General features: G+C 44.1%; 1 protein-coding gene and 1 long non-coding RNA gene across 5 annotated transcripts in view; one reads left to right on the top strand and one right to left on the bottom strand.

The window, feature by feature from the left end:
• Positions 1 to 21,707, top strand: part of rassf7a (Ras association domain family member 7a) — a 32,950-nt gene extending 11,243 nt beyond the window's left edge. For 2 of the 3 annotated variants that reach the window (XM_035157118.2, XM_035157119.2), the window contains exons 2-6: positions 15,221 to 15,419; positions 16,001 to 16,929; positions 19,137 to 19,311; positions 19,429 to 19,536; positions 21,397 to 21,707. In XM_035157118.2, coding sequence (XP_035013009.1) covers positions 15,317 to 15,419; positions 16,001 to 16,929; positions 19,137 to 19,311; positions 19,429 to 19,536; positions 21,397 to 21,428 — 1,347 coding nt within the window. In that variant the 5' untranslated portion in view covers positions 15,221 to 15,316 and the 3' untranslated portion in view covers positions 21,429 to 21,707. Of the gene's footprint in view, positions 1 to 865; positions 1,249 to 15,220; positions 15,420 to 16,000; positions 16,930 to 19,136; positions 19,312 to 19,428; positions 19,537 to 21,396 lie in introns of those variants that run through there. The other variant, XM_035157117.2, reaches the window with a different exon arrangement.
• A 1,298-nt stretch (positions 21,708 to 23,005) lies between these two features.
• LOC118109757 lies at positions 23,006 to 25,303 on the bottom strand. 2 transcript variants are annotated; one of them, XR_004696852.2, is made up of 3 exons: positions 24,646 to 24,876; positions 24,330 to 24,436; positions 23,006 to 24,213 (listed from the first exon to the last, which is right to left on the bottom strand). It is a non-coding gene; the product is annotated as an uncharacterized LOC118109757 (long non-coding RNA). The 2 variants fall into 2 exon arrangements; XR_004696851.2 differs by having other exon boundaries at positions 23,006 to 24,436; positions 24,646 to 25,303.
• Positions 25,304 to 27,432: the final 2,129 nt, after the last annotated feature.

The raw sequence follows: 27,432 nt of genomic DNA, 5'->3' as shown, positions 1-27,432 counted from the left end.
GTATCATGTCCAGTCTTTGGTTTCAGGTTTGGGGGAGGGTGGTAAAGGAGAAATGAATGAGTCCAAATTTAAGTTTTAGGGAGATGAGTAGGTAGATAGAGGGGGGGGGTCTGACTCATGCTGAGAGGCTCCCAAATGTTCTGCCTGACCCATTGGTCACGCATGTCTTGTCTCTGTGTTTGTGTGTGGGAGGTGACTGTGGTGATAGGAACAGGGTTCCGGTTTGTGCCACTGACTCATACATGAGTGATGCGTTGTTTCTGTTATTGATCCGGCTTTTGTTTTGTACATATGTCGCTCTTGTGGTCCACAGTGGTCATATTTAGGTTGCTCCGTTCTCTTATTTCCCCTCAGGGCGTTGTCCAATACTCACACAGACACAGAGACTCTGTAATAGCACCTGGTCGGCTGGACTATGACCTCATTCCAGGAAAAGGAAGAGAAAATCACCTGACGGCCTCATTTGTGTAATCAGCTGTTCATGTGACTGGAGGCCAGAGGGTGTATGTCTAATGCCTTAGGTCATAGATTGTACAAACAGTAGAGACTCATGTGTAAACACGCGCATGCAGAGAGTTTTTTCAAGTTTAAGTTGCTCTTATCTCTGAGTTTTCTTACATGACGTCCTCTGTGTCATTGGAGAACGCAGAATGAGAGAGAATAAGAGAGAAAATTGATACGGAGGGAGAACGTCAAAGCTGAAAACATGCTTTCAACTACCTGAAAAGGGGGAGGTACCAGATCTCTCAGCACAGTGGGAAAGGGTGGGGAGAAAGAGAGAGGGAGAGATAGAGAGAGGGAGGAGTGACTGGGCGGGTGTGTTTCTGTGTGGGTGAGAGACAGAGAGAGAAGGAGGAGGGGTGTAGAGAGAGAGAGAGAGAGAGAGAACTCAAGCAGTCTCAGATCTTGGCTGTGGCGAGGACGCCCAGTAGAAGTGCATTCACGAGGCAGCAAGAAGAGCAGAAGGCGCAAGACGGAGCCGAGCAGAAGTCACGACACTCTTTAAACCTCCTCCTGTGACCACATCTGACTGCCTATGACCTCCGCTGGACTCGGCACACTCCTCCACACACACACACACACACACTGACACACACACACATAAGCCACTTGCTGCCTCGCACACCAGCTGCACAACCGGCTCTGCTGCTCTGTCAGAAGTAAAGGATTTCCCCGAGTGAGGGCGAGAATAAAAACAGACGGAGGAAATTAAAGTCACAGAAGAGAAGGATAAGATCCTCTCACTAGGTGAGTGCTTCTTTCAGAGATCTATTTGAACGTGTCCTTGCCTGGTTCAGGAATCAGTGCTGGGAAGTTTCTGTGAAGTCTGATGTTGTCTGTTGCTTTGCTGTATGTTCCAACATGCATGCGAGAGCTATTATTATTAATAAGTGTGAAGCTGTGCTTGTAGGTTTTTAGTGAGTGACAGAGAAACAAAGGCAACCTTGTGCTATGTCCCCGGGGAGGTGAGCTGTGTGTGCTGTCACATGTACCTGTTGACATTAGACCTGATATCTAAATGTTCCTGTTTGGGACAAAAGGGACTAAAACCTGTTTGGGGGAAACTTCACACTTTTGTGCCCTCGTGTGTTGTTATTTTTTTTGCCTCTTCGAGCATGTCTCAAGTGCTCCCTGTGTGACTCAGGCCTACGGGCATTTTTGCTGTGAAAACATTCACAGAGTGTTATAACTATGAGACAAGTGCAGGCTCTCTCTTACACCGGTCTCCTGTCACACCGGCTGCTCCTTTTACCACTGAGGGATTAAAGATTCATCTATGGAGGTCATGGGCAGAGTTCAGTTCTTTCGCTGCCGCTGCGTGTTCCTACTGCGTTTCTTTTTTTCCTTCTGTTAACGTGCCACAAATCTCAAATCCACCAAACCGCTGTGAAGTCTATTTAAGCATTGACTCATTATTATGCGCGGCTGGCAGCTTGTTTAACATTTCCCATCATGGTTTATGTGTCGGATAGTGGAACTTGGAGCTCATTAGCAGGCTGTATTTGTTATCCAATCAGGGCCATCGATCGAATCACCCCTCCCATGGGAGCTGATTATTTTTTTCTTCTCTTGACCGACTGTGAGAGTTTAACAGTTTTACCTCATGTGCTATCTCTGTTTGTGTGATGCACTTGGTTCTAGGGAGATAACGTCAGTGTAATAGATGGTCCTACAGGAAGGATACAAACGGACAACTTTGAACTAAGCATGTATCGTAGCTTTAACTTTATTCATTTTATCTTTGTTTGTCATGTGTAACTGCACTTTGTATTCTGGTTGAAATATACTTGCTGATACAGACCCTGCATATAAGTGAGAAATCATCAAGTATGTGTATTTATTTAAGGAGTAAAATGTACAGATTTTACAATGGTTGCTCCAGTTTTTTGATGGGACCCAGCAGAGCAGTGATGATATAATATACTGCTAAATGTTCCTTCGTTTTTCCAGTTCTACAAGTTCTGAATCTGAAGTGAAAACCAGACAGCAGCATAATGATGTGGTTGCCGGCAGGCAGAATTATAAAACATTACATTATAAAACTTTCAACTTTCTTCACAGCCTTATTTAGTTACCACTTCTTCTCGTCTTCCCTTTGTGTCTTCCTCTCTGCCTAGATATTTCTTTAGTCTTTCACATGAATGAGCCTGTTTAGCATGGAGCGAGCCGAGTGTCCTCTGAGAGTCATCGTGCCTTGTTCTCTGCATGTTGTTTTCACTTGCTGAAAAACACAGATGAAGTCCCCTTCTTTTCTAAAATCATCCGTCTGTCTGTCTGCCTTTCTTTTTTTTTTTAACCGTGTCTCTATCAGTCTGTCACTCAGCTCACATGGCAAGGGAAACAAGTCCACCCATGCACAGCGAGATCTCTCTTGGGATTCTTGATGGGAATTTTGAAAGTCATTCTTCATGCTGTGATGACTTAATTTCTCGCCGTCCTTATCAGGAGTGTTTCCCAACTCCTGCAGATGCACTCAGGGCCAGTGGTAAATTGAAAATGCCATAACAGCATGTCGGTGAAATAATATGGTCGCATGTTTCGGGTCGGGATTAATACCGGAAAGGTGGTTTCCAACCACTTTCCCTCTGTAGCCGTCTTTCCTGATGTGTGGCTTTGTCTCCCTCTCCCTTTCCGTCTTTCCATGCGTCCTTCCCTGCCTGTGCAATGTGACGGAAGGTAGTGCCGGTCTCCGCTCATGTCGGATCCATTAGGGATGAAAGCACACTGCAGTGATAAAAGATTGATCCAGTCTTTGCTTCACATTCACATCCCTCACACCCTGCTCCCTCATCCTCTCCTCACACCCCTATTTCTAATCCAAAGTCAACCCAGTTTTCAATTCATCAAATCATCTGAACCCCTTTAAATAAATCATCTTCACTAAGTTTGCCAGAGCAAAGTTTTTCCTCACAGGATTTTATGAAGGGGAACATTCTGTTTTTCTTGTGTAGGATGCTGTACTCAAGTTCTCATTGAAAATATCCTCTTTCCTATGAAATACTGTGGCCAGGATATTTAAAAAAGAATGGGTCTCTCCCTCCCTCATTCCCCCGGTGTTTTTGTTGTACCAGGAATGGTAATATGTACTTGGCTTGCAGAACCAGTGAGAGACTGGCAGCCAGCCCAGCATACACAAGCCTTACTCTACCTGTTGTATCTGAAGAGGCAAAGACAAACACAGCAGACCTGTAGTTTGTCAGCTGGAAGTCTATAATTACTGAGAGGAAGGAGGGAATTTGGGGAAGGAATTTCAGTGTAGCTCTCCTTTTAGCTCTTAAGACACTCAGAGTTTAAGAGCACCTGAGAACACAAATTTGTGTCCACACCGATCAGAAACTAGTTCATGTCTTCTGATCCCAGCTGGTGGTTTTATTACCCTTTCAGGCAATGTGTTATTGCCAACTGTTTGGCTTGTCTGGATCTGGATCCCTTTTGATTTATCCAACATGTGCAAGTCACAGAATGTCCTCACAGAGCTCTGCCCACCTGAGGACATGTTCCCAAATGAGTCCTGCAGGACGTAAAGTTCACCTGAGTGATTGTGTCATGTCATGTCTGATTGAACTTCCTGCAGCCTTCAATCGTGTTTGTTGTGTCACGTCATCAAACCCATAGGTTCACTTTTCCTTTTCTGTTTTAAACGTATGAAACTACTTGCAGGTTAGTTGCCGGGGTTATGGCTCATCTCTACGTCCATGGCTCTCAATTCTACTGTGTGTATAGTGATTGTAGAGAGGTAAACATCTCTGCCAGCCCCCTGGGAAGTTCATGTGACTGTGTCTGTGTTTGTGCACAATCATGGATGTGTGTTTGTGCGCCAGTGAGCAGCAGGTTGCTCCCTTGTTCAACCAGCCATGCCTCTCCGCTCACAGAGCTCTCTGGGCAGTAAATAACATGGTGCCTCTGCCAAGGGCCCCGGCCGGATCCAGAAGGGGGGTCAAGAAGCCAGTAAGAAAGAGAAAATGTCTGCTTCGGGGCTCCGAATAAGTAATTCAACAGAAAACTGACGGGAGAGGAGGGAGGCAGGTGGATTTGACAGACTCATCCCTCAAGCTGAGAGGCTTGATGCTAGACCTGTCATCGAATGTAGATGTGTTTGATCAAGCACATAAGAAGAAAAACAAGCTTGTGTAGATGGCAGCTACTGATGCACAAATGCACATTGATGAGCAGAAGTGCACGTGTGCAGTAGAGCCGGGCGAAACTCCTTCGTTGTGATTGATGATAGATAACAAATGTGGATAAGGAGGAAGCATGAAAGTTTGGTTTGGTGGCAGGTGAAACTTAGGAAAAGCTCTCACCAAACAATGAGTGAAAGAAGAGAGCCTGTGACTCCACATGTAGTATCTGTGTTGGCGTAATAACCTGTCCGCACATGTTCATTCTGTAGCATTTACACTGAATACATTCAAGTGGCATGCTTTCATCCATAGAGATGAACAGATAAGCCAAATTCTCAGTGTCAGGTTACCCACTTTCTGTGGTTTACGATGCTGTTTGACTGAGCGCTGCTGAACTGAGCTGCTTGGAGTCAAACCTGGAACCCCATCAAATGTCCCCCTCCAGGTTTAACCTTGCAAGATTGATATGCTTGAGCTGATATGGTATCTACTCCACGGAACAGTTCCTTTATGTTGTCTTCTCTGCAACGCTAACCGTTGTTATTGTTGCTATTGAACCCCCACCCTTAACTAACACTTGTCTTTGTCCAGCCTCTCCTTCATCATTTCCTCCCCCTCCGACCATTTTGCAGTTCCCAGGGGGGTCGCCGACTTGTATCTCATATGTAAACTCAGCAACAGCGGCCTCGTCAGCATTAAGCTGTGTGTTTATGCATGTGTATCCATGCCAAGGATCACCATAGTGATCTCTTGAGTCAGATGGTTTAAAAGCAGCTTTCTGGAAGAGGGAGAGGGAGCCTCGGACAGATATACTGTCTTAGTCCCAGAAGAGATGCTCCTAGGATACTGGGAATCGGCTATAAATCTGCGCCCTGCCCTCCTACCTGTTCCTTACTCATCTTGGCTGTCCACGTATCCTGCCCCCCACCACTGCTCTGACAGACTTGATGGTTACTCCTCCTCGGAATAATGACAGGGAGAGAGTTGTGTGTGACACCCCCACATCAGACTATAAATCAGCCCCATTGAGAGGCCCATCCCGAGCCTTGTGATCCAAAGGCAAGAGAAACAGATTCCACCCTTAACTATTTGTGCATTTTACGTAGGTCAATGTAGGGTGTGGTGTCAACTTTTAACAGTTTATTTTGCCTTGAATATGTCTATAGCCCGGTGCATCAAAAAAATGTCACGTATCAAAAGCGGTAATTAAGTATATGGTCATTTTTTTAACCTTGTTTACTAAATTTCAGTCCAAATATAACAGTTACTTCATAAAGTTCAGCACCAAACCAAGTCAATTGAAATGGTGCTGACTGTGTTCACGATACAAAAGCTTTATTATTAACTAAAGTCAAAACAATGGTCACAATATCATGACGTACTGTGCCTTCCACAATGCTTGCCTGTACGAAGCCCCCCCCCCGTACAGACCATATCTCTGAATACACAATGGCATTTTTGTGGAATGAATCTCAGTCACGAAAAGATAACATCTTATCTGTCTGTGACAGGATGTTGCACGGTTGTGCTGCAATAGGTTACCTGAAGGTTGATCTCTCTCGCTCCATGGCTGTGTTTACCTGTATCCTCAGGTATGTTGGCACTCCCTAGGTAAATATTGGGAGGATGTGAGAGTAAGATGTTTTGCGTATAGCTGACTGACCTTAGCAACAGTGTGTAATCTGCACAGCCTTGTGCTTTCTCTTGAAATACCTTGCAGTTGTTCAAAGAGGGACACATTCAGGATCTCTGGGTTTCAGTTTCAAAGTCGAATCTAATCAAATCCAGCGGTGAATGGATCGCATTAGCCACAGCAGTAGTTTGTGAACTGCCCATGCTGTTCACGACCTCAGATTGATGTGCCCAGGAGGAAAGCGGGTGGAGTTCCTGACTTTCATCTGTGTAAACAGTCATTCAGCAGATGGGTCTGTGTTTTCGTTTTTGTTGGAGTCTTATATTTTTTTTGGGAGTATTAGCATTACAGCCTCGCAGAAGAATGTGCACCTGCTCTGTTCTGGATTGATAACTGCCTCACCGAGAAGACTGAACTTTAAGTCTCCTGTATATGGCTGTTAACACATGATGTGACAGACTGAGCTGCGTGGGTGATGTGTGAGGCTTTGAGCTCACTTATATGACATTTCTCTTTTTTTGTGTTTTTTCCTTGGGCACGCTGATGGCAATATTCCCTTCAGCTTAGAAGAGGACTGGCAAATGTATGTTGCATCATGGATTGCATGAAATTAAAATATGATGTAACACCAACTCCAGTCTCAGTCACCGGCAAAACAGCCTTCTCCCAAATTCCTCCACATTCGAAGGAGATGCAGCTCTGTGAATTACATTACATCGAGTTGCTTGGATTGAATTATTGAGCCCCGTATTTAATTTTTCTTCCTTTCTAACATGGAACGATTTGATTCATTATGATTGAATTGTTTTTGTCCTATAGCCCTTTTTTTTATTTTGCATGGCACTTCGAGAATGAAAGATGGCAAAAAAGAAGAAAACTAAAATGTAAGTGAATAATTGATATCAGCAGACATGGAAGCGACTTTTGAATTACTTATGAGTTTTGGCTTCGAACTTGTGAAACCGGAGGCCACGGCATCCCTGACTCCTCTACGACACACAGCATACACGCATGCAGGGAAGTGAGAACAGAGCAGCCACGCAGGCACCTGCAAAAAAAAAACTAAAGCTATAAATACTGTATGGTGGTGAATTTAAGGTTACTAATTTTCTCTCCGTGTAAATTGCATCCTTTTTAAATTAATAGGTTAACTTCTTCAGTTACATGTTGCAATAGTCCAAAATTATTCCTCCTCCTTTAGTTTCAGCCAGCCTGTCTGTGCTTCAGCTGTGTAGCATCTTATTTTGGCTATACTTATAACATGTATCATGTATCGGATGTGTGTGTTATCTAGCATGTGCACTGTATAGGAGTTCGGCTGGGAACAGAGCGCTGTTCTCCTTCCCTGGCGAGCATTGCTGAGTCAGGTCGGCAGTATATGATTACACATGGGTGCCCATCAGCAAGCTGAGAGCCCTTTTCCCTGGCTCACCCAACAATGCAGACTCCTGTGCACCCAAACCACTCGTCCTAGGCTGAGCCCTCAGTGGAGGCCAGCTCCGCCTGGCCTTCTGCAGGCTATGGGCAATCTAGCAATTATCATTCTCACCTTTAGCAGGGAGCTCTGTGGGCGGATCCATGAGTCAGCGCAAACAGACTTCTTGTCTCTAATGTTCTCGCCTCCGCTCAGTTTCCGGATAGAGAGCAAGTGCAGGAGGAGCGCCAGGCAAGGTATGAGTAAGTGAATAATGTAGTGGTGTTTGGACCGCTTCATTGAAATTCAGAAGTGTGCCAGGGTTTCCTCACATTTCCAAAGTAGAATAATGATACCAAAACTGACTTTCTAAGCATTTTCTTTTCTTTTTTCAAAGGAATGAGATTAAATAATGATGCTTTTTCACTCACCTTCACTCTTTTATTCTGTCTTGTGGTTCGGGCCAGGTTACCATCTGCCTGAGTGAATGCTGCTGGTAATTTATGATGACTGGGATTTCACACTAAGAGCAGTTTTACACAGTGTGACTGCAGTGGTAGTGACAGCCACAGGTGCTGGCCAGACTGAATGACCGTGTCGAGGCCTACTTCAGATCAACTGGAGTAAACGGCTTTCACCTGTAATCCCTCATTAATCATTGATTATCTGCATAGGGATTACACAGCTTGTTGTTGTTATATTTAGTGACCGTGCATGACATCTATCAAGAAATGGTAGATTAACTGAATTGGGCCATTTGATCAGAAATATGAGCTTGCAGCCTTGCAGTAGTGTGAGTTTTAGGTTTTGTAAATAGTATGCAATGTTGCCCATATTTGCCCTTGATTCAGAGGCAAAGATTTCCCCTGTATTAATGAACCACTCTCATTGAGATTTCACACTTGGACCAGCCAATCATGATAATGGAGAAGGCTGAAGGTTGCTGCGACAGATCCCTGAATGCGAGTATGACGACCAAAGCTTATTAGCACTGTTGCTGATTCCTTTGCTCTGAGTCATTAGCATGTCAATAGAGCAGAGACACATTCTGAGGGGGCATATTTTTTTCAAAGAGCTCGTCGGCCACAAGCGTTTGGACTTTGTTCCGAGAAATATTTGCCAAATTAATGTGCTGTGAAAAAATATGCATTATTCATCAGATGAATAAGAATACACTGATGCCTGTGCCATGCCATGCACATTGTTCGGCCTGCACAAATAAAAACACCCATAACCCAGATTTCTGTTTATATGCAGAGCTTCAAAAGTTGTGCACATACCACAAAGTGAGCAGACCGCCTCCCAGACAAAGTAAATCATCCAGCTGTGACTAGTTTTCCTTCATTTTACTGCCTTGAGAGATACTATAAAAGCAAATTATCCTATGTGTGAGAGTCTTGTCAACATTTGACACTTACTAAGTTTTAATATCCACCAATAGATGCCTTCAGATGTTACATGTAGTTCCGTAACATGGTCGGTGGACCCCCTCCCTGCCATCTGGCCGCAGACCCTGGAGCCCTGCTGATAATGACTTCTGCATGGGGTGGGTGGTGATGGTGTTTTGGGAGCTATCCGAGACTTCTGGAGAATTTTGGAAGCATTTCTTTCTTTATCATAGGTCTGTAAAGATCTGTCTGTGTGAGATAAAGTCATGAACAGATAAAAACAGGAGACTAGGCTAGGCCTGTCTTTATAGCATCTCCCAAATACCTTCCGAATGTGCCCAAGGACAGAGTCGGTCGTAGCTTGTGCAGCTCCGTTCAGGCCTCCAGGCAACTTTTACTTTAAAGTTCAGATCTTTTGAAACGATACATCGAGTTGAGCAACATGTGTGAATATATTGGTAAATATCGTTTGACAAACAAAAGCTGTAGAAATTCAACACGTTGCGGCGCGCGTGCGGCGCGTAGCGTGCGTGCGTGCGTGCGTGCGTGCGCGTGCGGCGCGTGCGTGCATGCGTGTGTGTGTGTGTGTTAAAACTCTTGTAGCCAGTATGCAAGCTGGTATTTAACATTAGAAATTTCCCCTATGTAATAAAGTCGTGATCTAGAAAGACCCATGTGATTCAACCCATATTCCCACAGAGAATACATTATAATTGCTGAAGCAACAGAATGTTTTTCTGCCATTATGAATAATTATTGAGCTGGTCTCCACTATAGGCACATTGTGGACTTTATATTTTATGTGTTTTAGGTCTCATTTGTCTTTCCACAGAGAAACTGCTCGGTAGACTAAAACGCTGGATGATGAAGGAGGAGGAGGAATAAAGAATGCAAAGCAGGAGGCGAGGGAGCACAAAAGAAAGTATCTGTTGAGTCTTTTATTAGTTTTATCAGTGGTAATGCGTGGACACAGCGGAATGGCATCAAAGCTGGCACGTCGCCGCAGTGTGGCAGACGACCCAGCGATGCCAGAGGCCACAAAAGAGACAACGCTGTCTGCTGAGTGTGGAACCACAACAATAATATTGTCTCTGCAGTACAGATGAGACCGGGCTGCTCAGTGCCAGCGTGTTACTGGCTCTCTGAGTGTCTGTGTGTCCCTGCCAACCTGGAGCAGAGTGGCACAGAGGGCAGAGCTTCTCCCAGCTCTGTTTATTGTCCTCGAACAGTGATGTCGAACCTATTATGTACACTTCAACCAGCCTCGGCCAGGGTCTTCTTCTCTCTGCTGATACTGATAGGGATTGCTGTTTGTCTACACTTGTTGATGTATCCATCTGTGGTTCAGCTCTGAGGCAGTGTGTGATGTTTACACTCCGACCTTTACTCCTGCCATTGTTCCTCAGACTTCTGTCGCTGCACAGATAGCACAGTAATCGGGTCAGCTGGAACAACCTCTCATAAAGATATAGGCCTAAATGGTGGGTCTGCTCGTAAACATGCTGAAACATAAAAGCTCGTACAGCACATGCACACCCAACCCCTGACCATGGCACCAGTATGACTCAGTATCGTGCACTTCCTTTGCATACGCACACACACTCTCACACAATACACACCCAGTAAGCATACTCTTCATGTAGCCTAAGGGTTCAGGTGTTGAGAAACTACAGTGCATTTTTAAACATGCTTGGAATTTGTCCTAATAAGCTTCCACTCTTTGGCTGGATCTTTCTCAACCCTGTCGTGACTAAGATAATCATTCTAACCTTTTCTAAGGAAGGGTGTGTCTGTCCAGCTGCAAGGGAACTCATGCATTTTTTCTTGTGTGAATGTGTTTTTTGTCTTTGCAAGTGAAGGCATTATTGAATTCTCATGTCAGAAATACAAAAATAAGAGCACGTGTTCAACATGTGTCCAACAATTCTTGTCTGAGCCAAATGTCATGACTTTCAGAGCAGTTGCAGGAAGTTGAGACAGAATTAAACACTAGAAGAAGAAAAAGAGGCAGAAACTTTAAAGGTCTCGCCAGAAACTGAGATGCCCAGGTTAGCAGGATTGCTTGAGGTCGTCGCTTCCAATTAAATCTTCTCCAATGATCTAATGTTTGAATGACTGGGATGTTCATTTGGCGCATTCGAACTAGTGTCAAGTACTGCACCTTGAGTTGGTGATGCTTGTATTAATACCATAATGATATTGACGTGGCTACGAAATTAATTAACTGAACTTGTTTTTTCATTTTCTCAAACGGAAAGAATACCACCCGCCAAATTGGCAACACACCGATGTCAGACGCACGCCCATCTAGAAAGATGCTAAAGCGGCCAAGTAGGTGATGGCGACAGGACATACGTTTGTCATACACAAGTCTTAAATGTGCTCCCTAAATTGCAATATGAAACCAAAAATAACCAGATCAAATGTAACAAAGACAAGAACCTTGGTCTGAACTTTCAGCTGCGAAAACGCCCTCAATAGGAAAAAATTGTCCGAATCCAGATGTTTATTTTGAAGCCCTGTGCGTTGACAACAGGGGTTAGTTTTGGCACAAGGAAGCCTCTCGGTTTCCAGCTTGTCCAAAAAGGTCCATCAGCTCACAGACCGACGCTGTCTCTCAGTCAGAGTGGCACACATACAGTACAAGCTGAATCATGCCCCCCTGTGTCTGCGGGGCTGTGATGCTTAACGCTTCTGCCTCGAGTCAAATTCACTGAGGAGCTTGGATCCTGTTGATGAGACACAGACAGAGGGACAGACGGGGTGATGAAAGACATAAAGCGGGTTAGCCAGATGGGTGAGTGATGATAAGAAGAGGGAGAGAGGGAATGGCTCCAATCACTGCTCTTTTCTCCACCACTCTCTCTCCCTCTTTATCTCTCTATCTTCCTGCATTTTTCTCCACATTTACTCTCGCCCTTTCTCATTTCCTCACTGTCTCTCTTTCTCTTTAATCAAACAGAAGGACTCGTGTGTTTCCTATATTCAATTCAGCAGACAAGCCGCTCAAGAGGCTTTTTTCCCCCCCTGTGAATATGGATGTGCTCGTGTTGCAGCTTGGAGTGGTGGGAGGTTTTTGATTGCTTCAGTTTGAAGATTTCCTCCAAAGTGATTGTACATTTTTTGTGATTTTTCTCCTCTTGAGAAAACATGTGACCGTCCAGAGCTCAGAGTTTCATCAGAAACTGTGGCCCTGTGTTGTTTGGGCGGGTGGGGCGCGGGTGAAAGTAGAAGTGGAGGGGGTTAAGGGGTGTGACCTGAGGTTTGAGGGGTGTGGTGGTGTGGGGTTGTGCAGTGTTGACATGTGGGTGAAATGATGACTTTTGGATAATCGTAGTGGTTTGGATTAGGATGGGTGTGTGAGAGTCAGGAATGAATATGCACTAAGCAGTCTGCAGCCTGTGCTCAGCCACAGCATGTTAAAGCAAATATTTTTGTGTCGACTCATCTTAATTTCTGCACAGCGGAATGTGTTGATTGGCAGAACATACTCTGTTTCATTCCATGCTATAGGCGTGCTCCTTGATTCTCAGTCTACCTTTCACAAACAACATGAAGCTCCTTCTCCTGTGTCTGTGTTTCAGTGAGAAGTTACACTTGACTCCGGAGCTGCTCTGAGAAAAGGAGCTGGGGTCAGGCGGATGTCTGGTTCTCACTGCTGTTGCGCCTGCAACAGAGAGAATAGACAGTAACCTGAGACTCACATGGCCTGTTTGTTTCCTGTTAGTGCAGATTATCACATTTCAACAGCCAGGAAGGACAGGAATTAGCATCATGGCAGAGTGACATTCTTAGCTGGGAGATGTTTGTGTGTTTGTGCTCTCGCTTAATGAGATTGTTACGGAACGTACAAAACCTTCAGGTTAGGAACGCTCTGCAAGTCTGTTTGTATGTAAATGACATTTTACATCAACACCAGTGCGGTAGGACATGCAGGTATGTATTTGAACAAAAAGTCAGGAGTTCAACCTTTTTGTTTGAGCTCTGCAAACAGTTTACTCTGAGGTATGAAGGTATATGGTGCAGGCCTGTGAGGCAGCTTTGCAGTACAGACTTGAATATTTAAAATAAATTATCTTTATTTAAGAAATTACAGAAATATAAAAAAAAAATATGACAACTGAAGTAAATGACTTTCAATTATATTTCAAGTGTGTTCTATAGACATAAAAGCTGCAAAAACTGAAGGATCATTGTGTTTGTGTGGGTGTGTGTGTGTGTACTTGTTTTTGTTACCTCTTAAAGACCTTTTCCACCATAAAGAACCATAGTCCAGTCCCTAATGAAGTCAATGTATAGTCCTAATAAGAAGTGCTGTGCAGCTCTGTGTGTGTGTGTGTGTGTGTGTGTGTGTGTGTGTGTGTGTGTGTGTGTGTGTGTGTGTGTGTGTGTGTGTGTGTGTGTGTGTGTGTGTGTGTGTGTGTGTGTGTGTGTGTGTGTGTGTGTGTGTGTGTTATGTATCTCATTTTTATTTGGAATTACAGAATTGAATTGGTCAAAGCAAATGTTCCTCATTTCATTGAATTATTTACGTTTTAGAAGGAAGCAATTCTTTTCTTACTCTGTGACTCAGTTAAAGCTTAATTATGTATTGCATCACAGAGCACTTTGTGCCCTCTGAAAGAAAAAACGTCTGCTGTGCTGAAGTTTCTGGTGTTTGGGTTTCAGAAGCACTCCCCTTTTTCATATCAAGTTTCTCTCCAAATGAAATCACCGCGCTTGGATCACTCTAAAATAATTTTTTACAACATGTGATCATCCGTCCCTATCTTTCACTTGTTTCCTGTGATCTATGTCGTTCCGCATGTCTGATCTCTTGAGGCGTGCCATCGTTCCCTCTGTGTGCCGGTGTCGTGTTGCGCCGTCGCTTTGTGGTGCTGTTGCCACATCAGCTGCGGCTGTTGCTCCCCAGCAGAGTTTGTGTTTGGCGTCCAAACAGCAGCGCAGCAATGGTGGTGCGGGGCAGCCAGGTCAGCGGCATGGAGGGAGGGGCAGGGCGAGGGCTTTGTTAAGAAAAGCAGGAATTCTTCCGGCTGGCAGATGAAGTCAGTGCATTCCTCCAAAGCAGCTCCCTATAGGCAGCTAGTGGAGCAGAGCCAGGCACTGAATGAGGGGCAAGATAATGGTTAGGGCTTGGTGTTAAACACCTCCCATTGAGGACCGGAGAGACAGTCGGAAACAGAACACCATCTGTCCGACTTTGGTTGAAGAGTTGTCTTTTCCCCACTTAGGCTACAAAGTTTGGTTTGCCTTGCCAAGTTCTACAGATAATCCTACCGCTGCCCGAGGCGTTTCACTTTTATGAGCACTGCAGTATTTTATTACCTTGTTTTGAAGCTGAGCTGTAAAAGTACAGGCTTGTCAAAGTGAGGCCTGAACATAATGATATTATTTTAGGTTAGACTTACTGCCCAAGACGTGTTTGGGGCTACCTGCTGATCTGCTCTCTGAAGTCTGATGAGACCCAGTTCTGGTCCTGCTGAGGCGGATCAAACTGAGGGACACACACACACACACACACACACACACACACACACACACACACACACACACACTTGTTCTGTCTCTCCCTGCTATGTTTCTATGACTTTCTCCCTGCGCAAACACACTCTCCCATACATAGACACACTTGAGCTGCTCCACTTTCCCTGTCCGTTCCCCTCGGCAGTAAGCTATCATAACGGCTTTGAAGGAGGGCAGCAGAGCGTTTAATTGGGTTACAGATTGGCATTTATGCTCCCAGGTCCACCAGTTACTGCCGCGGCTCTTAACTAACCACTAGGAACATTACAAAATGCTACACTGCTCTACCCATCGGCTGCTGGTGTCAAAATTTACAATTCAATGATGCCCTCACTCAGCACAACACATTGTTGACGTCAGCACTGTTCTGTTGTGGAAACTGGCATTTCAGCAAAAATGACGCTCGAGTCAAGTGTCCCATGCACAAGGTTGCACAATGTACCTGTGTATGACCTCTTCCCTACATCATGATCTAAGACTCAGTGAGATCACTGCTAGTGTTGTTAGCTGGTTCTTTTCAAACTGTCACTCCAAGGAACTTTGTATCTCCATCCACAAAAGTCCAACTAGGAAGTTAACTGTCTGGATTAATCATCAACCTCATCGTCACACCTCTGTCTCTGCTGTTGGTGTCTTACAGAGCCAGTGCCATGCAGTGTTGACCTGAGTCAAGTCCAGCTGAAGTGATCTGCTCTGAAGACCTTCTTCTCATTTTACCCACCCTGCCCGGTCCCAGATGGAGCTCAAAGTGTGGGTGGACGGAGTGGTGCGGGTGGTGTGCGGCCTATCTGAGGAGACGTCCTGCCAGGATGTGGTCATTGCTTTGGCACAGGCCATTGGTGAGTATCTCAAGCTCTGGAATCATTGTGTCCTTTTTTCCGTACCAGCATTCAAGCTTGTTGTTACTTGTCATTTGTTTGCTGGACAGTTTATCTGAAGACCTCAATCTCTACAAACAGATTCTGCATGTGGATATGAATAGAATCTTAATGCAAGGCAAGCCATAAGATGCAGTAGCATTTAACAACATAACTCAGATTTAGCGCTCCTCTCCGTCTATCAGTGAAGCTGCCTGCCAAGTCATCAGGGAGGGTTTGTCCTAATTTGAAGGTCCTCGTGGAAACTTGGAAGTTATTTGAACATTTTTTACATGTTGTGTGAGCCTGACGCAGCAGCCTTTTATTCCAGTCCTCAGAGGTAGAGATTTAGAAGTATCAGCATCACTACAATGTGTCTGATGTCATTTGTTCACATATCATTGCTCGCTTAGAACACACAGCTTTATGTACGTGAAGAAGGAAAAGATCTTTGTGAAGTAACTCATCAATAGATTTGACAAATATGTGAAGTATAATTTTCACACAGTTGTTTTGTGACGTTCACCTGCACTCACCCTGTGTCTCTCTGTCTCTGTCTCCAGGTCAGACCGGTCGTTATGTTCTGATCCAGCGTCTTAGGGACACCGAGAGGCAGCTGCTGGCCACAGAGAAGCCTCTGGAGTCTCTGGCCAAGTTAGGTCAACATGGCAGCGAAGTTCAATTCTTTCTGCGGCGGACTGGCCCGAGCAGCAGTGACGGACCTGGCTCGAAACCAGACAGAGCAACTCCCCTTCCGTTGCCCATGCTTTCTGAGCCAGAGCCTTTGAAACGCAGCCAGCCTAAAAAAGCACTCACCTTTAACCTGGGACCATCCACCTCCCCTAGAACCAAATCCAATCAGTATAAGAGGTCTCCTCGGGACTCTCCAGAACAGAGAGCCTCTCCATCCCCTTCTCCCAGCCCTGTTTCCCCTCAGGTTCCGTCTCCCTCTCCTTCACCACCTATAGGCCCATCCAAAGAGGAGGTCTTTAGGAAAGTTCTTCAGCAACAGGAGAGACTAAGGGCCGTTGAGGCTCAGCTAGAAGCCCTAGAAATAGACTCACATACCTGGGATCGTCCCAACCCATCTCCCTGTCCTTCACCAGTGTCTGAGGCTCGTCTGCAAGAAGAGGTGGACACACTCGAGCAAGTGATGCGAAAGAACCAGGCCGAGCTTGCCCACGAGCAGTACTGGGAGGAGGAGCTCCAAGCAGAGGTAGAGAAAGAGCGAGGGATGAGGCGGAAGCTGGGGGAGCTCCACGCTAAGCTAGACGACTGCGGACGACGGCTCCACGAATTCTCGGTGCGTTCTGCCCAGCTCGAGCAAGATATTCAGCGGGAAAGCCAGACGGAAGCGACGGCCAACAGGCCTGAGGAGTCTCTCGACGTTGTGAAGTCAGAGCTCCAGAGCCAGGAGTGGCAGGGGTCGGAGCTGGAGGAGCGGCTCTCTGAGACTGACAAGACTCTGGGGAAGGCCGCCTCTCTGCTGCAGGTAAGGAGAGAGGTCACGGTTCTGGAGAGAGGGCTGTAAATCCACATCAGCCCCATGTGTTGCACACGTAGTACGGACCCTCGTAGCCATACTGTAAACCTGTATCCCTCTCCTACCGGTACACTGCAGCAGACACAACAGTACAGAGACACTCATAAAAAGGGAAAGAAGTACTGAGTCTAAAGGAAACATGATTTATATGACATTTTTATACAGAAATAATTATCAAAGAGGTTAGGATAACACTAATGCTATTCACTCATCCTACCTTGTGTGAAATTGTTTGACTGTCTGACATTTTACAGTGCAGCTGAACTGGTTTGGCAGCTATCGTCTTGTATGCATGTTCTGAACACAGTATTGGTGTTGATATTACATTGACATGTATCCTATTCTTGTATCCTGTGGAAAAAAAGACATTAAAGTGGATTGACTGGGAGAAAACCATTTTATTGGATCTACCCAGCTCCAACGCATCATAGTTGGTGATGTCATTGTTTGTTCACTGTTGGTGGGTGTCACAGACACAGTTGTATCAATAAAAGCCTGAATCCAGTTTGAAATGAAGCTACATGAGTTTCCTCATATTCCAGATGAAGACTATGGTATTTACCTCATGGAATTATACAGATATGTATCAGCCAGACTGAAGAAAATGAAGCGCCCATTTAATGGTTGTATGCTAGATGGTGTTTTGAATGTTTAATCATGAAAACTGTTGCACTGTTTCAGTGAAATAAGAGCAAACAGGCTGCATAATAGATTAAAACTGGATGATGAGTGAAGTTGTTCTTCAGTCAGTCCTGTTGGAATGTCTGACTTTGAGAGTGAACACAACAGATTCAGTGATTCCCTGATGGGACGGAGAAGGACTGATTGTCATGATCAATTTCCCCTTTTTACAGAAACCAAACAGAGGTTTTCAGGCTTTGGTGTTTTTCCTACAAACGGTATAATGTTACCACTGTGTCAGTACATGTAGCCAAGAGTATTTTAAGTGATTGTGATATGAAAGTAACCACAGAGGCAGTTTGCCACCCAGGCCGTAATTGTCTGAAGGGAATAAGATGCTTTAATTTCCTGTAAATAACATGTTATCACTGGTAACATGATGCTGCAGTAATGTATTCAGTCCGTGGTTCTGGAGAGGGGTTAACGTCTGGCAGCGTCAGTCATCAGTGAGCTGATTGGTCGAAGCTCCTAGCAGTATTTCAAGTGTAGGTGCTGACGAGTGCAGCATTACTGTCATTCCTGTCATTAGGTTAATGGAGGCAGAGCTGCAGGTGTGAACTGCATCAGCACAATACCTCAGTCCAGCATCACACACACTTGCACGTCTCTCTATAGTTGTGAGGACACATTGACATTATGCATCCCATAGCCCCTCACCCTAACTAGAACCATCACAACTAAATGCCTAACCCTAACCTAAACCTAATTCTAACCCTAAAACAAGCCTTTGAAATTGTATGGATCAGTCAAAATGTCCTCACAACGTCAAAAAGTCCTCACAATGATGCTATTGAACCAAAATTGCCCCTCATAACTATAGGCAAACACACACACACGTACACATACACACACACAGAGACTGGGGACTGGAGCCATAGCATAAAGCTGCTGCCTCCTGAGCTGCATGCAGACACATTGATTTACGCACAAATGGATAGTCGATTAAGACTGATTGAGTGGCCTGTTTGTTTAATGTGTGGGCGCGAAGGTGAGATCCAGCCCTGTCTCAGAGGAGGATCTCAGATCTCCATCTTTTCAGTAATTGGAGCTGATGGATATCTTTCCCTGTGACTTGTCTTTGAAATGCAGCAGCTAAATGATGCATCCATCTCTTAGAACGGCGCCACGGGCTGCTGGAATCTGAAGGAATCAGAAAAACTGCTGATGGCAGTTGTGCAACTTTGATGACTCAACATTGTAGCTTAATGACAAGTCCTTTGAGAACGGACTTGTGGCCTTTGCTGCACCCTGGTGGTGAATTGACAATTGCAAGAGTAGCAGAGTTATTCAAAGGCAGGATTAAGTACATCCGCTTTATAATCAAGAATGAGATTTCATTTAAATTTTACAGAGCAGAATTACATCCCATTTTTTAATTAAAATTCAGTTTAGAGGTCCCAGTGTTCAGTGACTCAGCAGTGACGCTCAGTCATCCTTTGTTTTCCTCACTGATCCATGTTCTTGTTCCATCTCAGGCCAAACAGGAGGAGCTGGAGGAGTTGAACAAGGAGCTGAGGCAGTGTAACCTGCAGCAGTTTATTCAGCAGGCAGGTGTCCTGCCCGCGCACACCCACTCACGCACAGAGCTCCAGGAGCAACTGGAGCAGTTGGAGCTCGCACATCTTCTGCATGATGGATACCGGAATGGAAGTATGGAAACAAACAAAAATAAAGCTTTTCCTCTACATTGGACACTAGGTGGTTAAAGAGTGATTGATCCAAGCAAATCTCTCTCTCTCTCTCTCTCTCTCTCTCTTTCTCTGTCAGGCCGCAGTGCAACTCCAGTGGATTCACCACCTCGCCCCACTGCCAAACAGTTCCTAGGACATCCACGCAACCTGCAAAACCCTCTAGTGTCCAGTCTCAACCCTGAGGGTGTGTATGTGTGAGACCCTGCTGCTTCCCGCGTCCATCCTGCTCTGCTCCTCTCCTGCCCTGCCCACCCTCTGGTCCCAGAGCCCTTTGCCCCCTTTACTCTTTACGCCAACTTGATTTGGTGTTTTTGGTGTTGGGTAGTGGAAGCATCTGTGCGATGGAGGTCCCTGCTATTTCTACTGACACGACTTCTCTTCTGCACGTAACTCTCCGTCTTCTGCTGATTTGTACGCCTACATTTTAACATTTGATTTAATCCGAATTGAATCTTCCGCACTCCTCTTTGCATTTTATCACATTCTCCTGAGCTCTTTAATGCTCCGGGTCTATCTGTCCTCTCACGTAGCTTCTGCTCCCTGCCCTCCTCCTCCTCCTCTCGCTGTTTGCTTCTGGACTAACAGTGGCTGCTTCTGTGATACTTTAATGCATCTGGGAACTTGCTCCTAATCCCCCCTCCTCCTCCTCCTCCTCTGTAATACAGAGTTGCCTTCCCACCCTTAAATCAACAATCGTCTGCCGACAGCTGCTTTTCACTGTATCTCCGTGTCACACATTGATCGCCCTGGGAAGGGCTGTTGCAGACATTGTGATTGTAGCGCTGATTTTTGAACACTGTGACATAGAAAGATACGAGACCAATGTAATTTCAGTTTGCCTTTTTACGTATGGATACGGTTTATATGTGAGGGGGTTTGTATCTATACAATGCCTTGTACTTTGGTGACGCTTGACTTCCAAAGAGCAAGAGCCTTTCTCAGAGGGCTCTGCAAAAATGTATTGCACTGTCCCATTCTCTTCCTGTGTGAAGCCTCGGCCCTTGGTTGCCTACAGAGAAATGTATCCTTCTGTTTTCTTTCAGTGCAACTTATCTTAGGAGCTTTTGCCATTGCTTAAAGAAGGAATACATTTCAGAAGTAGTGCAACGGGGCCACGGCTTGTTACAGTATTTTCTTTTTCCTCCGTTGGGATGGATGCATCTGGTTCTTTTGCTGTCATCACACCTAACATTTGACCTGTCATAACCTGCATTGTGCTTCAGTGTACTGTAGATTAAGGACCAGCTTACTTAACCCAAGTCCTAATAACAACTTGAATGACACTCGGTTGAGTGCTTACCTCCGCCAAGGCCACACAGTCCCCTTATGAAACCAATTTTTTATTTGAATCTGCACCAAATTAGACAAATTCATGAATATCATAAACATTCCTAACTTTTTTTGCATTAAGACCCATGAATTATTCTCTGAGAAATCAAGGAAAATGTTGGAAAATGCCCTGGAAGTAGAAAGAAATTCCTGAATCCGCACCAAAATTTACTGGGTCTGTTCTTGGGTCATGCCCCACTCCTCCACAAACTTTGATGGAGATTAGATTTCGTGAGTTTTTGTGAAATCCTTCTAAACGACAAACAAACACAGGTGAAAACATAACCTCCTTGGCGAAGGTAAACATAAAGAAAACTATTGTCGGTTCACTGCTTTGACCGTATTCTTTACTGTTGAATCACAACCGACCATCCAAACTACCTAAACCAATATTAACTGTATCATAGCACTTAACATTTCCTGATATGTATGATGCTGACAGGTCAAAGTGACGTGTGTTGATGTTTCTCCTTACCGTCTGCAGAGTGGTGTTTTCTTTATGGGATTATACAAATGAATCTCGATTTTAGCAATGACCAACATGACGATAGGACCTCAGTCATAGTCCAAGGGCCCATTAACTGGTCTTGTGTCAGCTTGTGTGTACATAATAATACCTTAATGGAGCCAGGTCTCTCTCCTGCTGTGTCTTAGAGGAAAAATTGTTTTCCCAAACAAAGGGATCATCATCCCCACTTATTTTTGTGTCTTGCAGTCCTGACATCCCGAGAGTCGTCATGGAGATAAAACACGGACGGCAGGGCCAAGGGAAACTTGTTCACTGTTGTGTCACCATCACCTCTTATTTCCCCCCCCCCCTCTTTGTAACTCCTGTCATTATTCAATCTACCATGGATATACATACTGTATAAACATAAGACAAATATATTTCCAGAGTTTCTTTTTCTACTCTAAACACTGCAATGTATCTGTATGAAATGTAAAATAATTTAGAAACCTTTTATCTAGAGAAATTATTCCGATGACTATGTATTTAAATATAATAAAAATGTGTATTGTGTTTTAGATAATCTTTTGTGCATTGATTGGTTTTTAATTACCCTCTTTATGGAACCGTATTTAATTATAATCCGTATTTAAACGACACAGCGGAGCATCTGGGATACCCTGCAGTAAATAATTAACTCACCAGTGTGCACTTTCTAAAAAATTCCAGTGCCATGGATCTCTTATGTGAAATGCATTATGAATATATTATAGGTGATGGAATATGCATGCTTTCCTCATTGCTCGTCGTTTCCGGGCTTTTTAAATCTAAAATTCACAGATGGCTGACTGAAAGTTCACCGGGTGCGTCTTCGGTTGCAGAGGGACATGTGGCAAACTGTCCTGGCATCACGGCTTCTGCTGTTCTGATTAGTGTGACAGTATACGTACAAGACATGATAATAAAGACACAGGAGCCCTGCGGCCTTGTGAGCATTTCAGAGGCCTGACAAAGTATTTAGTTACGTAACCGTAAAGTTCCTTGTATGTTCTTCCTGTCAGTGTAAGGAGTTCCCTCTCCTACTCTTGCCACTAGAGGACAACTGATAGCAGAAGCACTCCCCCTCTAGGAGTCTAAATATGTTCTGTCTCTCTTAAACTTAAGACAAATTGTTTTGTTCGCGTTCTGTGATTTCGGACTGAAAGAAAAACCTCCCTGGCACCGGATAAACACACAACTGCACAACTACGAGCGTCTGCGCAACACTTGTGTCCTCCACCCCTTTCCTGTTTGTTTACCCAGGAGAGTAAATATGCTGGCTGTCACACAGAGTGACGTGAAGTTTCCCTGGTGCCCTGGCTAACCCCACACTGAAACCCTGTGGATTTCTATAAATACTCTGCTGACGCTTGCCAGGTAACATCCTGAGGCATAGTGCAAGCTCTCTTTCAATTTCAATATACAGTAAATATATATATAAAACTCTTTCAAAGCAATAGAAATATATAATTTTTGTTTTTGAATCCCTTCTTCCACTTTCTGCCGATGTTAAGCATTAAGGAGACACACACACACGAGATGGCCAGTTGAGATGTTATGATTAATTATGTGCAATTGGATTATACTGAGAAGATTTAGAGCTGTCTGGCTTGGCAGGAGTTAGATAAGCTTTAAATCCTTGTTTAGTTCTCACTGTCTGGATGAGAGCAGGCCCCCGGTGCAAGACAAGGGGGACACCACACACACACACACACAAAATATAAAAATAGTCTTTCCCTCTTCATGTTCCATGAAATGCTGCATTCACTGTCGGTTAACAGAAGGGTCAGAAAGAAAATAGGATACATTTCAGAAAAATCATTGGACTACACAAGGATCCTTTACGTATAAATGTTTTATTTGCAGCAGACATCAATGTTTCATACGTTATTTCCATTTTAATTTCTATTTCCGTGTAATTTGCAGTTCTCCTACTTGCAAAGTGAAACGTGTCCGGCCTCACCCACCTCATATCTGAACTCCAGAGGACTCCAATTTCATAAACGGGACATTAACAGATTACGCTGGTGATTCAGGACGCAACACTGAAGGAATTATTATTTGCTCATACAATGGCGCTCCACATAAACCCCATCTGAACCGACAATTTTTTTTTTTTTGCTTTTTGTTTTTGAAGGTTCGACCACTTTTGACGGTCACCGATCAATACGTGTTTATAACAGGCTGCGGGTGTCTGGGACACAGCCTCCTTCATGTGGATGAGAGTGAGCATCTGCACATCCACATCACTGAGGGATGATTAATGGGGCCACAAGTTAATGAGTCTGACATACTGCACTTATCTATTCCTCTGTATCACCGTGACTCATGGGACACTGGTGGGTATGAAACATGCGCGCTGATACCATGAAATGCATTACACGGTCAAACAAAATACATGATGTCACAGAAACTTTAATATTTCTTATAAACATATACAATGAATTTCATTTCTTTACTTGAGAGCTCGAATTTGAGCTTTAATACATCTCGGTGTAAATAGGTAGAAAGGAAAGGGAGGACATATTACTTTATTAATAAACAGATTAAAACCAGATTCTTTATAGTTAAGTTACATGTCAGCTTTTTAAACTCCTCCAATTAGAAAGCAGATATGATGACAGTGGTTTTCTTGTTTTAAAAAAAACCACTCAGATGAAAACTGAAACTGAAATATAACACTCACCAATAATCTCCACAGTAGCAGAGGCATAACCAGAAGTCAACTCCTAGAGGAGAAAATGCAAAGGCTACTGGCCCTAAATAAGGTAGAGTGTGTGATAGGAGGAAGTAGACTGTACAGTACACACACACACACACACACACACACACACATATGAAGTCATGTAGAACAGGCCTCTGTCCCAGGGACGTGTCCATGGGAGGGTGGTGGTGGTGGTGGGGGGTGGGGACTGGTTGAGAGGTGTTCCCAAAACCAGGTTAGCCGCTGTCACACGCACAGTGGAACTGGCAACGGGCACAATGTGCGTTAGTCAGTGGCTCACCTGCTTTCAGATGTGTCCACAGATGCGTGAGGCGCACAATCTGTGAAGGAACACGGACAAAGGCTGTGAGACACAATCAGAGAATAAAAGACTGGAGGTGCGGTGGTGAATATCACAATAAATGACATCAGTCAAAGGAAATGTACAAAATCATACATGTGAAATGAATACATTAAATCCTCCTGTTGTCCACCACTGTTACCAACTGTTCCTCAGAATTATTTATCACCGCTGCCTCCCACTCCACGACGTGTGGATGTTCACTGTCGATTTACAACAAAAAAAACCTTTCATTTCAATTGTCACTAAAAAAAAACAAAAAAAGTTAAATCACAACACCACATCAATTATTTGACATGTGTGGGGAAACAAATAGAGAAATAAAAAAACCACCACGTGTGATTTACAGTATGTGGCCTGTTCCATCTCCACCATATAGAATAAAGAGGCAGATAAAGGGAGCTATACTTACCACCGCCAAGTTTTCTTTTGCAATAATTTAGAAAAGACATATTTCATGTCCGCTCACGGGAGGATGTCTGTCAAATATCCAAACACCCGGAGACTTTGTTTTTCCACTCACAGCATGGGCATGTTTAAAGTTAGGTGCACGATAAGAATATATAGTGTCCACCGACGCTGAAGTTCAGTCCACTTGCACTAACCCCTTCCCTGCCCACTCCCCTGCATCTGCAACCCCACCTGCTTATGCAAAGTGCGGGGGGAAAGCGGCAGTGCAGGCAGCCAATGGGAAGCCGAGCTGGAGCAGACAGCCGCGCCCGCTAGAGGTGTGTAGCGAATGGGAGTGCGCGGAAGGCGGGGCTGGTGTAGTCAGCACGGTTGGTTGAATGTGGGAGTTATAGTTGGGGTGCGGCGCGTTCAGTTCTGCACGTCGTACATTAGGAATAAACCATTCCGCCGTAAACTGATTCCTGTCCCCACGCGCTTTGCAATGAACGCGTCCCCGCCACGCGGGTTTCATCCGCCGTGAATAGTCGCCCCGTGGTGCCACAGCCGCAGCCGGAGGAGGGTGACGGGCTCCGGGCCGCCGCGCGGACCAGAGGACGCCCCCCCCTATCTCTCCAGCGTGGAGTGGTTGAACTCTGTGTACAGTGTTGCCATGAGCCGAGTGTGGCTGTGCACGTACAGAGGATGCAGCATGACAGTGTGATCTGATGATGAGGAGGAGGAAGAGGAGGAGGAGGAGGAGGAGGAGGAGCAGCACTGATTTATTTACGAGCTCCTTACATTAGTCACTAATTCAAATGAATTAAGTTCAAGCCTCACTTTCAATTAAATATGCTGATCAATAACAAGATAAGACTTTAATGATCTAGAAGGAAATTCTTGAGCCAGCTTCTTCCTAGATTAAAGTAACATGACAATATACAATATAATAAAGTGAAAACAGATCGAATAGAAAATAAATAAGTAAAAGTTTATTGAAAATTCAATAAAAATATAAGGTTTATACCGAGTAATGCAGAACTAGAGCCTATAAGAGTAACTATCAACAGAAATGAGAATAAAAAAAGGAAGTTACTTGAGACAGAGGAATTAATACATGTGACAGTCAGTAGAAAAGAAAAAGCTATATGGAATATGGAATATTGCACATAATAATGAATATTGCACAGGGACATTTAAAAACAGCACAGAGACAAAATTACAAGAAAACAATTTAAAAGTATGAAGTATAGAATATAAGAGGTGGACGAAATTAAAAGGATAAATCTGTTTGTAAGTTTAAAAATATGTTGAAAAAGAAAAATAATAGAAATGAAATAGATTGAACTGTGTAAAAACAATAGAAATAATACAGAATAAAATACAATGATGGTATGACGTGATAAAATAGCTTCGTTAAAGAACTTTAATCCAGAAAATCTCCATTACTCAATTAAATGATATACATTAGGAATACCTCATATATTACATTTTTCCTTTCAGCACACTACAGTTTCATCATGCTAATTACAATAAAACTCGTTTTCCTTTCAAATAAAGCTACACACATAAATAACTGATTGACCCCATTTCCCCATGTCAGCTGGAACAAAATGTTCTGTCTTTGTTCCTTTGATATTTTCAAACTTCTTTTCAGGTTCCAGCCTATCTTCCCCTCACCATTTGTGTTTTTGTAAACGTCGACGCCCAGTGGGATTATTCTCCGCCAGGATACACATAACCTCTTGACAAAAAGGAACAAATCAGGATTACATTGTGTTACGTAACACTTTATTGTGATGGTTGATGTTGCCACTAGGGGGCGACAGTGGTAGTGGATTTCTGTATTGGCATGCTTGTGGTTTAGTGACGGTATCTCAACACTCAGGGAATAAGTGTTGTGCTGGTTATAATATTTAGATTACAGTAATAGGACTTTTAAAAAATATATTTTAAAGTATAAATTAAGGTTCAACTACTTAATGTCAAATAAAACCTGGGAAACAAGTGGTAATTCATAAACAGAAGTTATTTCTCATTAATTCCTGCCTCTAAAAGTTTTAGAGAGTGAAATGTTCCGTCAACTTACCTGCACATCCGTTTATTTGGCCACAAATTAACACAAAGCGTAGGTTGAACCACTAAAATGAACTATGTAAACTATGTTTGATGCCATAAGTCAGTTGTGTAAAGGTATAGTTGTGTTTTAAGACAGTATAGAAAGTTGTGCAGATACAGATTCACATTTGACTGTGGTGTGTTTGTCAGTACCAGGCATGCTGGTCTGGATAAATGTCAAACTGATCTCTGATTCTTTTCAACCAGATTTGTGCAAAAAAAATGGTTGGAACTGCTCTCATATAACAACTGTGGTGAGAAGAAAAGCATAGAATGTACAACTGGTTGAATGCGGAACCCAGAACAGAAATGTGCGGCTGCAGTGGGCACAGGTTCACAAAACCTGGACAGTTGAAGTCTGAATTTGGTGTCAACAACCTTAATCCGTGGACCCAACCTGACTTGTGTCAACAGTGCAGGCAGCTGTGGTGTAACGGTGTTCGAGTGTTCTTGCTGAATATGTGAATCCGGCCCTGATGAGGAGAAACACCCTTTCTGGGCTCCTTTAGGGGTAAGATGTGAATGTGGTTATGTTATGGTTAGAGTTAGGTATGAATTTGTCCTGGTTAAGTTTGGGGATAAGGTTTTGGTTCGGTTGTCCACAATGAATGAAAGTCAATGCATCTGCTAGTGTTCCAAGCATTACTCATGTTGTGAGGACCTACATCTGTTAATGCAGTCACACTGAGGCAGC

Source organism: Hippoglossus stenolepis, chromosome 5, assembly GCF_022539355.2.
Source record: "Hippoglossus stenolepis isolate QCI-W04-F060 chromosome 5, HSTE1.2, whole genome shotgun sequence".
Lineage (NCBI taxonomy): Eukaryota > Metazoa > Chordata > Actinopteri > Pleuronectiformes > Pleuronectidae > Hippoglossus > Hippoglossus stenolepis.
This window is presented reverse-complemented; position numbering and strand designations above follow the sequence as displayed.